The 15,726-nt window shown below is 28.6% G+C and overlaps 2 protein-coding genes across 2 annotated transcripts; one reads left to right on the forward strand and one right to left on the reverse strand.

Moving 5' to 3' along the window:
* Nucleotides 1-326: 326 nt before the first annotated feature.
* Usp16-45 (ubiquitin specific protease 16/45) lies at nucleotides 327-11,308 on the reverse strand. The gene is made up of 13 exons (XM_089079982.1): nucleotides 11,030-11,308; nucleotides 10,510-10,643; nucleotides 10,250-10,437; nucleotides 9,988-10,147; nucleotides 7,565-7,732; nucleotides 6,288-6,509; nucleotides 5,713-5,975; nucleotides 5,162-5,376; nucleotides 4,458-4,944; nucleotides 3,813-4,110; nucleotides 3,389-3,658; nucleotides 2,592-2,767; nucleotides 327-2,290 (listed from the first exon to the last, which is right to left on the reverse strand). The coding sequence occupies exons 1-13, from the start codon at nucleotides 11,112-11,114 to the stop codon at nucleotides 2,218-2,220; spliced, it is 2,739 nt and encodes a 912-aa protein (XP_088936108.1). The 5' UTR covers nucleotides 11,115-11,308; the 3' UTR covers nucleotides 327-2,217.
* A 511-nt stretch (nucleotides 11,309-11,819) lies between these two features.
* LOC105425556 (splicing regulator SDE2) lies at nucleotides 11,820-13,364 on the forward strand. The gene is made up of 2 exons (XM_011636386.3): nucleotides 11,820-11,981; nucleotides 12,332-13,364. The coding sequence occupies exons 1-2, from the start codon at nucleotides 11,886-11,888 to the stop codon at nucleotides 13,055-13,057; spliced, it is 822 nt and encodes a 273-aa protein (XP_011634688.2). The 5' UTR covers nucleotides 11,820-11,885; the 3' UTR covers nucleotides 13,058-13,364.
* The last annotated feature ends 2,362 nt before the right edge of the window (nucleotides 13,365-15,726 follow it).

The raw sequence follows: 15,726 nt of genomic DNA on the forward strand, positions 1-15,726 counted from the left end.
TAATCTCGAATTAATCTATCTTTTTCTAATTCTTAGAACCAAAAAAGATAGTAAGTTAAATTAAAAATTAATCTAGAAATGAATATTAAGGCATTAAGACTCTAAGTCTAACATTATAGCGACAATTAGTCACCAGGTACAACATATAGACAAATATTATTCTTATCGTTTATTTTCACTTCCTTTCTGATTAATGAATCGCGTGAAATCTCACGTTGTAGATCATCAAAAAAACCATTAAGTAAAATTGTTAGCATAAACGACGAATTAGCTAAACCAGAAATCGGGTAGATCGAGGAATTGAGGACATAAAATAAAACGCATGATTAACGAATCGTCGAATAATTTTATTATAAATGTAGTTATGAATATATTGTGATAAGAATGTGACAAAAATGTATCTCGTCAATATTAACGCATTAATTATATACGCGTACTTTTTGCCAATAACAATGTGTCCCAAACGTAGCAAATGTCATAGTTCATATGAGAATAAATAATTGCTCAATTGCAATCGAACAATAAATATTCGTTGTATGTGTTCATGTTTTCTTCTGATTCGAAGCAATATAAGCATATTTCTTAAAAAAAAACCATATGTATAAATTTTGACCCTTTGAGTATGATGGGCCTATATATAAAAAAAGTCATCTGTCTTTGCTCATATACATGCATTTAACAAAAATTATTAATGGATTATACATATTTGCATGTGTTCGACAATGTCTTCAAACTTAAAATTCTTAAATAAAAACGCTATTAAAAATGCAATAATCATTGTTGAGCACAGTATGCACATCTACAAAGAGCGTTCAACTTCAAAGTGTTCCGTGCTCAAAGAGCAAACTAATTAGATAATTATATTACACATTATATTACATTACTTTAGTATTTACCGCGATTGAGATACACTATTAAGTATAAATTTTTATTATGCAAAGTTTCATTATATTGATTCACTTCGAAATAAACAATCGTGCATCACATCTTTTTGAAAAAAAGTATCGTTTTTATTTAATCGTTTCAAAAAAATCATGCCTCTACATACCAATTATATGTGTGCGTGCGTGCGTGCGTGCGTGCGTGCGTGCGTGCGTGCGTGCGTGCGTGCGTGCGTGCGTGCGTGCGTGCGTGCGTGCGTGCGTGCGTGCGTGCGTGCGTGCGTGCGTGCGTGCGTGCGTGCGTGCGTGCGTGCGTGCGTGCGTGCGTGCGTGCGTGCGTGCGTGCGTATAAAAAAATATAATGTATCTTTTTTATGATTATATTCTAAATTATAAGCATTTGAGATTTTATTATGCTATCTAACTCAAAATTACGAAAAAATGACGTGAGCCGGAATTATTTCGTAATAAGAGCACATTTATTTTACATGAAAAATCATTTTTCTTTTCTTTTATATCTCTATGGATTGCTTCTATGAATTCAAATAAGAATTTAATATTCATACAACCCATGTCTGTGCTACTAAATGCTAAAATAATTATATTAGTAACTTAATTATTTATTTTACGCCATATATAAGGTGTTCCATTTTAAATGACAATTTTAGTATAATAAATCTCGATAATAGCGCCATCTGAATGAATCAATATCGTAATCATGTGACTTGACATTTTATAATTTTTGAAATGTTATAATACTTTATGAAATATTTTAAATAAAATATAAGATTTTATAAAATGTTTTTCTTTAAAATGCATTGATCAAGAGATATTTAATGTCACTTAAAATAAGAGATCCTAATCCTAAGAGATCCTAATAATCCTTTATTTTATACAAATAGTTCGACGTGTATAAAAGAAAGCATTGTCAGATCACAAAGTAATTCCGATTTACCTCATTCGCATTTCTAGAATTTTGAGAATTTAATGGTCTAAAAAATTTAAATTTTCGACAATTAATTCGATTCTGATAATTCCAATTCAATTAAACTTTTACAAAAAAATCATAAATAAATGCTTCTTGTTAATAATTCTTGCTGATCTATTGCTAATCTGTTGCTAATAATGAGAAATAATTTTCGATATTCCTAACAGATTGTAGATTTTTTGCACAATATACACGTAATCAATTACATATATCACACATTCGATAACACGATAGTAAAAATTTGTATAATTAAGAAATTCATTAAAAGTCCATTTTTCTTCTCTTGAGGATGGAAACAAGAACGTAACCATATCGACTTTCATTTCCATTCTGCTTTGTTCTATTGAATCAGAGAATTCTCTCGTAGAATAAGAGATACGCTTGACTTTGTAGTACTGTATTTTCATCTACTTCTGATACCCTGCAATAGAAACAAAAGCTAATTAATATCACTGAAAAATAGAAATAAAATATATAGCGAAGATAAGAATCATATTACATATGAAACAAATTAGTAGTAAAATATAATAATTTTCTTTTGACAAGATGCATTCTGCATAACATTATCAATTTCTTATGAAAAATTATATTTAATTCTTTAAATGAAAAAATAGTTTCTGAATTCTGATATGAGATACTATAAATGTTTTTATATTAATATATTACATGACATATATTACATTGTATTTCTCATAAATGAATTATAATAGTAAAAGTTCTACCGAGAATCTGATACGTAGTACCATCTTCCAGATGGTGGTTCTATAACGGATGCAGCTTTCGCTGATGCTTCTTCTCCTTCCGAATCTGAACTATTTGATTCATTATCTACCTTAGGATCTTTATCTTTGGGAAGAAATTTCCATCGAGAATCATCTGGCGATAATGGCAATCTCGTCTAATAAAAATATTAATGAAAAATGTACTTCTGCATAATAAAAGCAATGCAACTAAAGCATCTAATGTTGTTTCTCGACTTTTAAAAATTTTTTATAACTTGCAATATGATTGTAGCTTTAACAAATTCTTTTAAGGCTCGGTTCTTTCACAGTGCGATATGGGTTATGTATCAAAAGTGAGAAATGACATGTAAAAAATACTTAATTGATCTAGTTGTTTTTGATAGCTGAGCAGTGATCATTATTTCAAGAATTATCTTACACTTTTACGTGATTTTTTAGACAGATATCTTACTTTCTGCTATTTTTTAAGTTTTAAGAATATGAGAATATCATGTTTTAACGAAAAGTACAAAATAAAGCTATACGACGCAAGGAACTTTTTACATGTCATTTCTCGTCTCGACTTCATAATTCAATATGGCTGTAGTGAAAGAGCCGAGCCTTAATATATTCATATAAACAAGAAATTCGATCACCAATATATTTAAAGTTATTTTCAATATTCTCGTTAACTTTTTTATAAATTACAATGAATTATTATCTTACTATTATAAAATCTCGAATTTCAGCTCTAAAGTTCTATATTTTTAGAATTTGACACACAAAGAATAATCTACCTTGACATAAGCAACATAGTGACCACCATGAACAGTTCCACTGTGTTCAACGACCCCATAAAGCGAATAAAGTCGAGATTTTTTGTGATTTGTACAAACCGGCGCCAAATCTAATAACATTGGGAACGATACGTGTTTGAAAACTTTCCGGAAGCCGACTCTTTGTGTTTGAAACCTCTTCAGATGTAATATCAATATCGGAGGTACTTGAGAAATGAGGTATTGCTTGGTACTCGAAGTGCATACCATTTTTGATGAGCCCTCCTGAGTCTGGAGAAAAAAAGAGAGAGAGAAAAGCAATGAGATGATGTTATTACCAATTTTTGCTCCGTGGCTGAAAATATTTTGATTTTTATAATTCCTTAAATACGTAAAATTTTTTTAGAAACTTCTGATTTTGAAAATAATTTTTTTTTCAAGTTACCTTTTTTTCACGAGCTGTGCACGCTTCGCATACGACCTTGTTGCTTCCCGTCATTAATTCCAGCGCAGTGAACTGATTCAAACATGATTCCACGGAACATTCGCCCTCCTTGGTCACGTACCTTCCAGGCGATTGATGTCCAATGATTCCCAACTTGGATATTCCTGTCATTATATCGCCGATTTCATTATATATGTCTTGCTCTTCGGGATCATCCTCATTAGAAATTCCGTTATTATAATTCCTTTTATCACACTTCGATGCAGCAGTTGCCATCCATGTCTCAACACCGTCCAATCTGAAAAAATATTCTTAATTCAAATTTCTATAAAGAACTTTTTGAAAGGACAATTCTTAAAAAATATAAAATATAAAATTTCTTACAAATTCTGTAAAACTTACAAAGTACAAATTCTTTAAAACTTACAAAGCACAGATATTCAAAAGATATGAATACTATAGTGCTATAGAGTTATATAACTCTTTGCCCTCTTATACACATATAAATATTAAAAGGATTAAAAATAAATAAAATTTAGAAAGCCTAAGATTTGATAATTCTAAGGGTCAATAAATAATGAGCAAGTTTCAATTTTCAAAACTGGAAAAGAGTATAATTCAGACATTTGAATATGTGAATTCAACCTCTTTGCGACTTCCTCGTCATTAACGGGGCTAGTGGGACTCTCCTTAGAAGCGGCGGAACTACTCAGACTCGCAGTGGGTACCTCAGGACTCGTGACGTCGGAATTGACGATCATGGAGTTCGATAACGTTGTGGCCGACGCTTCATTTTCAGAACTAACTATACCAATATTCCTGTCAGTTTTCTCGGATGGTATCCTGATTTGGATCAAGTCCGTCATCGATACATCGGTGGGACTAGGAATAGTTAACGCGTTAATGTTCACGGAGTGTCTAACTTGTGTTGAATCCAAGTTATTGTCCAGACTACCATCCTCCGAGTTGATTGCGTTATTCAAATCATTATTCGGATGATGATGTTGGTGATCAGCAGGAGATACTGGACTAGTGACAGCAGATGCCTTCTCCGAGCTGTAACCAGATTCTCCGATCTCCGGATGCGAATTATCCACTTCAATGTTATCCTCTACATCAGCATCACTCTCCTCTAAAGATAAAAAGTTTTATTTTATACTTAAATCTTCGAGAAAATCAATTTTGAAAATGGAAAATTTAATGTCGTCTTTTTAGGATATATATATATATATATACTTAAAAAGTGTGTATATTACACATATACGTGCGCGCGTCCTCACACATCGTAAGAGAAAAATCCAAATTCTTATAGCTTCTATTTATAACAAGAGAAAAAAAAAGAGCTATACCTGATTTCAGAATAATATCATTGTTCTCTTCCGCGGGATTATTCGGATCCATTAACACGTTAGAATTGTTATGATTCTCATGTCTTTTATTCTTTCGATTCTTTCTAGCAGCTTTCTTTTCTTTCTTTAATTGTTTCCAGGACATGTCGGATGTTTGATAATCACGTTGAATGTTCATCATATCAAAGACATCTTCGAATTCGCTATTTTTCCTTCTGTATATTATAATAATCAATATTTTAAAAATTGTATAACAGTTTGCAAGTTATCACTGCATCATAAACCATTGTTAATGGAATTAAGATTAACATTAAGATTGTCATTAATAATAGTTAATGACAAAATAATAATCTGCAAGTCACTATACAATTTTAAAAGAAATACCCGTGAAAATTTCAAAAGTATAATATTTTAGAAAGTTATAAAGTTATAAGTATATATAGTTATAAGTATAACAAGTATAATTATAAAAAATTAAGTGTTAAAAATTAGCGTTGTATAGTAACAAGTAACTATTGTAAGCTCAAAGATATAAAGAGCTTTTTCTTTACTTCAAGAGTGGTGGCTGCGGCTTGTCTGCCGTGACAGGCAAGCTCAAATCTAAGAATGGTTCAGTGCGTCGCGAGGAGTGATGACAGTCTAGGCACTCAAGGGTAGATACCAATACGCCACGAAACACTGCTTCTGGTCCCAGTAACCGTGTGCTTGCCTGATTACCATAGAATTTCACGCGAGACTTCAAACCCTTCTCCACACAATCTGGTTTAGTTTTCTCGCTCAGGCCGACTTCCTTCAGAATTATACTCTGATATCTCTGTAAAACAATAAAATTTTAATTTGTAAGATCATTATATATATATATATATATATATATATATATATATATATATATATATATATAATATTTTATTATTATATATATCATATTACATTTATTATGAGCTAACCATTATACATTTATTATGAATAAATGATATTAATGATTTTACAAGTTTTAAAAATTATTATTATTAATAAAATTACCAATTACTTACTATCAATTATTACTTACTTCAATTCTGTTCTTTCTTTTTTTCTTTACAAATTCTATTTTTATTATTCTTTTAAAAGATCTCTTTCAACTTACTCGTAGATCTTCATTTCGAACTATTTCTAATAAATGTCGGAGAAACTCATGTGAGTCGTGCTGTCCTCCATCTACGCATTGAGTAGTTTTTTTTCTGAGTTTATAGAGAAGATTCAAGGGCGTATAAGTTTGATGACCATTGGTATTCTGCATTTTCGATAGGGTTTCGCAGAGGATCGATGTGAAACTGCCCCATCGCTCTAAGGTTCCTTCAATCGGTGGCTGTGAGGCAAAGAAAAGAAATAATGATTTTCTTCATAAGACAATTGTAAAAATTTATTAACTTAATTTCTTCATACAAATCTTCGATAATATTGTCTATAATTGTATATAATTCTTCTTTAAACAATTATTTTAGAGTTATTATTTTAGAGTGATTATATTAGAGTTATTATTTTTAGAGTTTGATATTAACGATTAGACATTATGCTAAAAAGTAAAAAGTAAAAAATAAAAAGTAAAATGTAAAATGCTATCTCAATTTTGTTTTCTTTAAAATTATCTTTCCATTCAAAGAATTTCTATATCATATCATAGAGTATTTCACAACTTGCAATCAAAGTTTTTATGATATTCTTTTATGACTTAAAAATAAGACAAAAATTCTAATATGAAAATGTTGAGGCTATAATAGAGTTATTAAATTATATATAGCAATTAACGTTGATTAATTATAGAGTTGATATTTCACGCGCTCAGACATAATAATATAACAGGTGGTAAAAGTGTTACTTCTCAACAATGACAATCGAGATTATCTTATAAATATGTTGATATAATGTGCAATTATATTTTTATTTTATTTTTGCTTCTATAAGAAATATCTATTTGTACATTACATATGCATAATTAATTAAAATATAATAAATAAATTTATTTTTAAAATATGTCACAAAATATCAATATCCAATTTCACAATGAAATATTACGACATGTGTTGGATGTCAATCTAAATAATATTGAAATACTAATATTAAAATATTAAAATGTTTCATTAATTATATCATATTTAAACATAAAAAATACTTAACCACACTCGTATAACAAACTGTCAAAACTTATAAGTCAGGAATATGTCATATGTCATAAAAATTTAGGTCGCGAGTTGTAGGATACCCTATATATGAAATGACAAATCCAAAATTAAATCCTTACTCTCGTTTAGACAAACAGTTTAGTACAAAGCCAACACTACGCAAAGATTTAAGATAATAAAATGATAATAATAACAATAATAATAATAATAAAAGAAAAACTTTAGTAAAAATCAAACATACCAGTTCCACCTCTTCCTCAGTATCGACGGGTTTGTGTTTTCCACCTGGTAAAACAAATTTATGTCCGGGTAGACGGAGGTCGTCCAACACTTTCACCAAATAAGGCGTTTGTGCCAAACACTGAAGTACAGCATTGAAGAAGCAAGTGTTTCCTAGATTTGCTAAGCCCTGTGTTGCAATTTATATTAAATACTTTCTCAATATTACTGTATTACATATAAAACCTTTGCTATATTTTATTGAACATTTAACTTCTTACAATTTTCCTATATTTTTTGTATTTCATAATTATTTCGTATATAACATATTTGGTGCTATTATGTTTCTGAGCACGCGCGCGCGCGCGCGCGCCACCCCCCCCCCACACACACACACACACAAAATATAAATATTCATTATTATTCTTTAATTAACGACAAATTACAAATAGATTATCACTCAAAATTAACATTTTTTTTTAATTTATGAAGAAGAAAATGCTAAGAAGAAAATGATAACATATCCTAAATTTTTACATTATTATTTTGTATGTCACTGATCTCAAATCTACATTATAAATTTGAATATTAAAAATAATAATTCCTAACGACTAAAATAACTAATATTTGAAATCTTGTAAATTAAGGTTCCAATTGATTAGTATAAAGAAATCATGTAGTTATTTTTAAAAAAGAACTTGCATATGTTAATTGCATAATTTTTTTAAAATATAAATTAAGAATATAACACAAAAGAGTATGCCAAAGCTAGATGACAATATTAAATTATATTTTAATAAATATTAATATTTACAAAAATTCATTATCGCAATATAAACGTTTCGACTCAATATGGTCATCTTTAGTGCAAATACAATTAATAAAAATAAAATAAAATACAAATAAATTAAATAAAACGTTATTTATGATATACGTAAAATTCGATTAATAAAAATTTTAAGCTCCTTACAATTATCCAAAATATAAAATTCATAAATGAAAGAGAGATGAAAGAGAATCAATACTTCACAATACTTCAATTTTCTACAATTGGACCAGACACATACAAAAATATGTCTAATGGAATGAAAATTAACGGAAAATAAAATATCTCAAGAACCGACAGATTTTATAATTTTTTTTTTAAGCGACTATACTTCTTTTACATTAATTGATTTATTTAATTATTCTATGTATAAAAGTATTAAGATACATTTATCAAGAAATAAGTAGTTATAAAATATTTTATATTTTGTCAGAATATGTAAGAATAAAATATAAAATATCTCAAACTATTGACTTTTAATATTTGTATCTTAATAATTTTTTATGCAGAATAACTAAAGAGAAATTATATAACATAAAATACATATACACGTATTATATAACAAAAAATACATATATATATATATATATATATATATATATATATATATACACACACACACATTTACCATGCACACACACGTACATACAAATTTCTCTATTTACCAGGTTTAAAACCAGAAATTAAAAACTCTTGTGTATAAAATTTCAATTATGCATAAGCCAAATTAAATTTTCTTAAAATTTTATTGTCATATTAGATCTACCATTTTAATCTTTTTTAAATTTTAAATTTATTTAAAAATAAAACTTGGATATAAGAAAGAGACTAAGGAAGGGTTAAGAATACAAAGATGTATCAATGTATAATAATAGCAAAATGTTATTAAAGTTTAAAAAAACATATTTATATATTTGTATTGTACTTTTGGAATATCGACTCAATAAATTTGAATATAAAAAGTTAAAATATCTAAATAATCTAAATAAAGTTATAAAAGAAATTATAAAATATCTAAAAAATCTAAATAAAGTTATATGCTTTTTAACATTTTTATGAGATAGAATATTTGTAATTAACATTTTTCTGAAGGGAATAAACAATTTAACTACAAATCAACTAAAAGAAACAAAAATCAACTCCTAAAATCAACTACAAGAAACAAAAAAAATTAATAATTTATAGAAAGACTATGAGTTAGCATCAAATAAGATAAATATATAAATAAGATAAATATATATATAAGATATAAAAATAAATGATGTATGTACAAATAATTTAATATATTAATGCATTAGAATTATATGATAATAATTCTGGAATACAATACATGCCCTAATGTACTAGCTTGTATTGCAATATAACATTTCTGTCCAGAAAAATTAATATAAATTTAAAAATATTAGACTATTCCCAAACTATTCAAAGAATGCTTTGTTTTTATATAAGCTCAGAAAAAATAAAACAATCTATAAAATTTTTATGCTGCCATGCTCGCCATATTTTAACATATATTATACAACTTTAAACAAGATATAAAATATTTAAAATCAAGGAAGCCCAAGGAACGATCAGAAATTAAATCAGACAAAAAGCAACGAATCATATGCCTCACTTACCCCAACTTTAGGAAGATTATTTAACATTTTGTGCTGCTCTTTTTCCTGTACATCGACTATCATTTCTTTTTGGCACTGGATTGCTGGTATTTTTGGTTGAGATACTTGTGGTACATTGACACATTTTTTGATAAACTCTACAGTTTCCAGTAGCTTCTTCCTAAAAAAAAAAAAAATATGTAAACTCGCATACTACATAACCTATATAACCTATGTACAACATATATAACATTCTTTATATTAAAATATTATATAACCTCACCTACTATTGGGATTAACTTCAATTTCACACTGATAACACCAAATGCTCCAATAATGTGAGTCTGTTACCATGCAATGGCAGTCGCTATGAGGCTTCCTATAATGTTCTAGAGCATGCTGCTTTTGTTCCTTGCTACAATTCTGTTCCCCACATTGTAGGCAGATCCATAATGGCTTTGAAATATCACACTGTAAATTTAAATTCTGCATTAGAGATATCTGATATTTCAATCAGATAATTATATTTACAATGTCATTTACAATCTCTTCTGCTTTCTTCTGATCCGCCTCTAGCTTTTTGCACATGGGACACTCGCTCAATATGCCAGTTTTCTTTAGATTCTTTTTCACTTTGTTTAAATTGATAGCTTTCGTTATATGCGAACATTTCAAATCTGCCAACAAATTAATTGATATTATTTAATATATCAAGTAATACAAATATGAGTTTAATAAAAGGTCTCTTATAAACTTTATAGGTAAACGCTTTCTAGAAATGTAAATTTAAATTAAATTATAGATACGTTTTTAGAATTCTTTAGCGTCAAAAATCTAAGTCATCGAAATTTCACAATTGTGATGTATACATCTCTATTTCTAAATTGCTCGAATCATTTTCTCTCTAAAAACTCGAAGATATTTCTATCTAAAAGACTCGGAAGAAACGGAAGGTTAGGAATTGGAAAGTAAGAAAGCGATGAGATTCGAAAATTTGATGACACAGGAACACTTGGCAATCTGAAAATCGGGAACTTTGGGTGGGAAAGCATGCGTTTCTAACCTATGCTCGCCTCCTCGCAAGACTCAGTGGAAGCCTCGCTGACATCAGGATTCGCATCTGGCTGCCTATTCCGCTTCTTGCTCATCTTGCCGCGTTACCCGTGGACGTTCTCACGTGCGCGCGTTGCGTTCACCGCGCCAGAAATTCCTTTGCTCGTCAGCTAAACCCTGATGTTTGCGTATGTAAAAAAAACATGTGGAGAATCAATCCATGCGCGTGCGCGCGCGTACACAAAGCAAAGCACGAGTCCAAGCCCGAATCAGACTACGCATTGAAGGTTAAGATTGCATATCGTAGATATGTAATCTCTAATCGCGATATTAGCCAATAACTTCGCAACTTTTTGATCATGTGATGAACATAAGTCTCGATTCACAATAGGTATTTAATTTTTAAGTCGTAAGAAATTGACCAAAATTATATAGCCATTTCTACCAATGTAGATTAATTTCGGTTTAAATCTATTTTTTATCTTCTTCTAATTTTTCGAATCAAAAAAAGAACAAGTTAAACTAAGATTAAAATTAATCTACGTTGGTAGAAATTGTCGATAGTCGATTATTGTTTTCATATTCGATTATGATTGGTGAATTTCTTATTTCTTAAAACTTAAATCACCTATTGTGGACCGACACTTAAACGGTATCTAAACTGTTGTAAAATTCTTTAATATTATTGGCTTATATACTTAGATCCATGAGGAACTAATGGCAAAAACCAATCATATCAAAGATTTTTACAATAGTTGCAAAGTTGCTTTCTCTGCTGATCGCAGCCATTTTGTTTCAAGCTTGTGAATGTTCAGAGGTTGAAATTCGCACGCAATAGTAAGAGAATAAATTTTATATAAAGAAAAATGCTAAACATGGAGATAGTAGGAGCATGCATAAAATGTAACTTTGACACGCCGATTGCCGTGCAAGAATTACGAGAACAAATCGAAGAAGCAACGGTAAGTGACCGAGACTAATTCTATCCAAACTAGAAGCTAGACTACATAACCTTAATTTTATAAAAAGTTAATATCACTTATTTTGTTCGATAAATGTTACAGTCAATAATGTAAAGTTTTAAAAAACATAAAAAATATAAGTGATCATTTTCAAGCATCTATTTATCAAATCTTAAACATTTTTTTTATAAAATCTTAAAGTTTTCACTCTTAGAAATAATATCTTTGAGATTCCTTTTAAACATGCGAGTTTTTAGATAAAGTTTTTAGATAATATATGCATCTTATAAATAATGAATAATTATAATATTAATAAAGGCATTAATAACATCATTAATTTCTGTTTTCAGGGGCTTGTACACAACCAATATTATATCCTGTACAATGGTCGACTTGTACAGGACAATGATATCTGTTCGAATGATCATGCAGTTGTGGTTCCGAGACTGTTGGGTGGTAAAGGTGGTTTTGGATCCATGTTACGTGCGATAGGTGCACAGATAGAGAAGACAACGAATCGCGAAGCCTGCAGGGATCTCAGCGGTCGCAGATTGCGCGATATAAATGAGGAAAAGAGGCTGAAAGCTTGGATCGAGAAGCAGACCAAGAGAGAGAAAGAGTTAGTTGAGCGCAAGAAGAAGAAACTGGAGAAACTGTGCGCTGAACCAAAACATGAGTTCAAAGATCAGCGTTATGATCAGGAGCGTGCAGAGTTGACCGAGAGGGTTGGAGATGCTGTGGAAGAAGGCTTCAAGGCCGCTGGCACTTCGGGCATTAAGAGAAAACGAGAAGAGACCAACAAATCTAATAAACGCAAGACCATGCTATATTTAGACATCGATATAGACTCGGATGAGTTTGATGATTCTGATGATAATGACATGGATGAAGCACTACCAGAAGAAATCAAGACGAAAGAACAAATATCGAATGAGAGCGGACATTCCAGTGACGATGCCGAAAAAGTCAACGAAAGCGAATGTTCCAAATCTAAATCATTGATTGACAATCAGATAAGCGACAAAACATCAAGTAATGATTCATTAAATACAAAATGTATTGTCGACTCTGTGTAAAATCTTACCTAAAAAAAATCTATAAAAAGAATAAAATAATTATCTTTTATTATTATATATATGTCGTTTTAGAGAAGCTAGGTTGACATTAGCTTTATATCAGAATTAATTTGTGCAATAATCACTTTATTATCAGAGATAATACAATAAATCCAACATAGTATTTCGAACATGTTATGTCATTTAACGAATAATTCTAAGTAAAGTAAGGATGGAATAAGAAGTAAATTATATCAAGCAAATTTTTTGTAATTTATCGTTTTAGTATTATAATATATTGCAATAAATTTTAAATTATTCTGAACAAGACCTGAACTTCTTTCTACATACAAGATAGATAATCTATAAATTTCCAAATCTTATCCCAACGGTTTTTTAAGCATTTAATTCTTTGGTGAGTTTTCCCAATTATAAATAAAATTCCTGACGTAACGATTGATCTTGAGAAATCGTTTGCGGGTACTCATTCATCCAGTAAAAATTTATAATGCATTGTTATAAAGCAAGATTAAAAACTCGATATGAAAAAAAAAGATAATTTCATCTTTATTGCAAAATAATACAAAACACAAGATCAATCGTCACATTAGCAATTTTATTATTTATTGTTGAAGTCGACAACTTTTAAATATAAAATTCCCGATAAATATAGACATGTGAAACATGATACAAAAAATATATACATATGGTTAATATATTTAAAATATAGACAATATATTTAAAAAAGATGGAATACATACATCTCGTAAAATTTCGTGGACAAATACGGAACGTTTGCGGCAAGTTTTGAAAAATTTAAATTGTAAAAATCAGAGCGAGATTATTAGATTTTATACAATAATTTATCTCATAATTCTTGTACAAAATCAAAAAGATTTGGACAGGTAGGAACATGTATATTAGAATGGTAATAGTTGGTTGCATAGGTGAGATATTTTGTTTTTAAATATCTCCCATTGATTCATACAGTCATCTGATATCATAAGCGGAAAAACATATGATGAAAATTCTTATAAAATAGATTAAAATAAAAATATTTTCCGATAAAATAACATTTTTATAAAATAAAAAGAAACATTTTTAATAATTATACAATTGACAATAATTTTCATTTTATCAGAATATTCATTAATAATTTCATCATTAAGTTATTACATTTAAATTTTTCATAAATGTAGTAACATTTACGCATTAATCTGGTACAAGACCGAATTTGCTATTAATTACAATATTATATCATATATATGATGCAATATCACCAGTTGAACGTATATAATATTGTCACGAATATTTTTGATCGACTTTGTATGCTTTATCATTTATCTGAAACATGATATTATATGTGTGTGTGTGTGATGTGTGTGGGTGGTGTGTGTGTGTGATGTGTGTGGGTGGTGTGTGTGTGTGTGTGTGTGTGTGTGTGTGTGTGTGTGTGTGTGTGTGTGTGATTCATATTCTTTATTAACGATTGACATATCGCTATAGTTTTTAAATTTCATATTAACATTAATAAATCCGTTTAAATTATAGGGGCGATGCTGGAATTTAATCTATAGAAATCATTTTATACATTCTAATCACTCACTCTTCAATATCTTGAATTGTTGACATTATTTTACTATCCATTGATATTTCATAAGATAAATCTATAGATATTTATTTTATTTACTATATTAACTTAATCTTTTTAAATCTACTTGTGTAAATAAGATAATATAATTATTTTATGTAAAGGGGGGCACTAATCCTTCAAAAGGGCAATTAATTCTGAACACTGATCTAGAATAATAACATATATTTATATAATAAACTTTAAAATATATAATAATATATTAAAATATATAATAATATATAATAATATATTACAACTAAATAATTTGAGTTTTATTTTCATACGATATAATTAAATTTTTTTATATGACTAGCGAAATAATTATTTTAAGAATAAAAATCTAATCTTGTTAGTAAAGAAAATATAATCATTATATATAATCGTTATTTCCAATAATATTGTAACTTGCACCATCTATGTGCGCAATATCCTGTTCACATATTGTGTACGTTTTTATATGCACGATGAAAATGTCGAACGAAAATCTCGTACAAGATTATATGACTAACGCGTGCAAAGATTTGCACGCAAGGAATATCGGTTAAGTTATAACGATATTTTTATAAGCTTTTTGAAAAAGTCTAATATATCCACTATTAAATATTTAAATAAAAGATAAAATTTAATTTTTTAAAAAGTATATAGTATTGCATCATAAAATAAAATTCATGAAATCTAAAAGAATAGACTCTTAGAAATTTAATCAGAATTGAGACATTAAAATCTATTTCACATATAAAAATAAATATTTAATCTAAATATCAAAACTAATTAATATCAACTCATTCAACACAAATTTCATACCGCATAATCTTTCGCATTATCTATCTATCTAATATAATATAAATATGTTTATTTGATATAAAATATATTTTTGTGAAATACTTATGTTCTTTTATTTTTTCTTGAAAATATGTTGTGAGCATATAAAAAAATTGAGACACTCTGGTAATTTGTTTTCGATAAATGAATATTTTATACTGCTCATTTTTCTTTTTTTTTCTTTAATTAATTATATATTGTTCATATTTTGTTTTATAAATGCTTAGAAAGTATA

The sequence above is a fragment of the Pogonomyrmex barbatus genome, unplaced genomic scaffold (genome assembly GCF_055798465.1).
Source record: "Pogonomyrmex barbatus isolate J1 unplaced genomic scaffold, ASM5579846v1 scaffold3, whole genome shotgun sequence".
NCBI lineage: Eukaryota > Metazoa > Arthropoda > Insecta > Hymenoptera > Formicidae > Pogonomyrmex > Pogonomyrmex barbatus.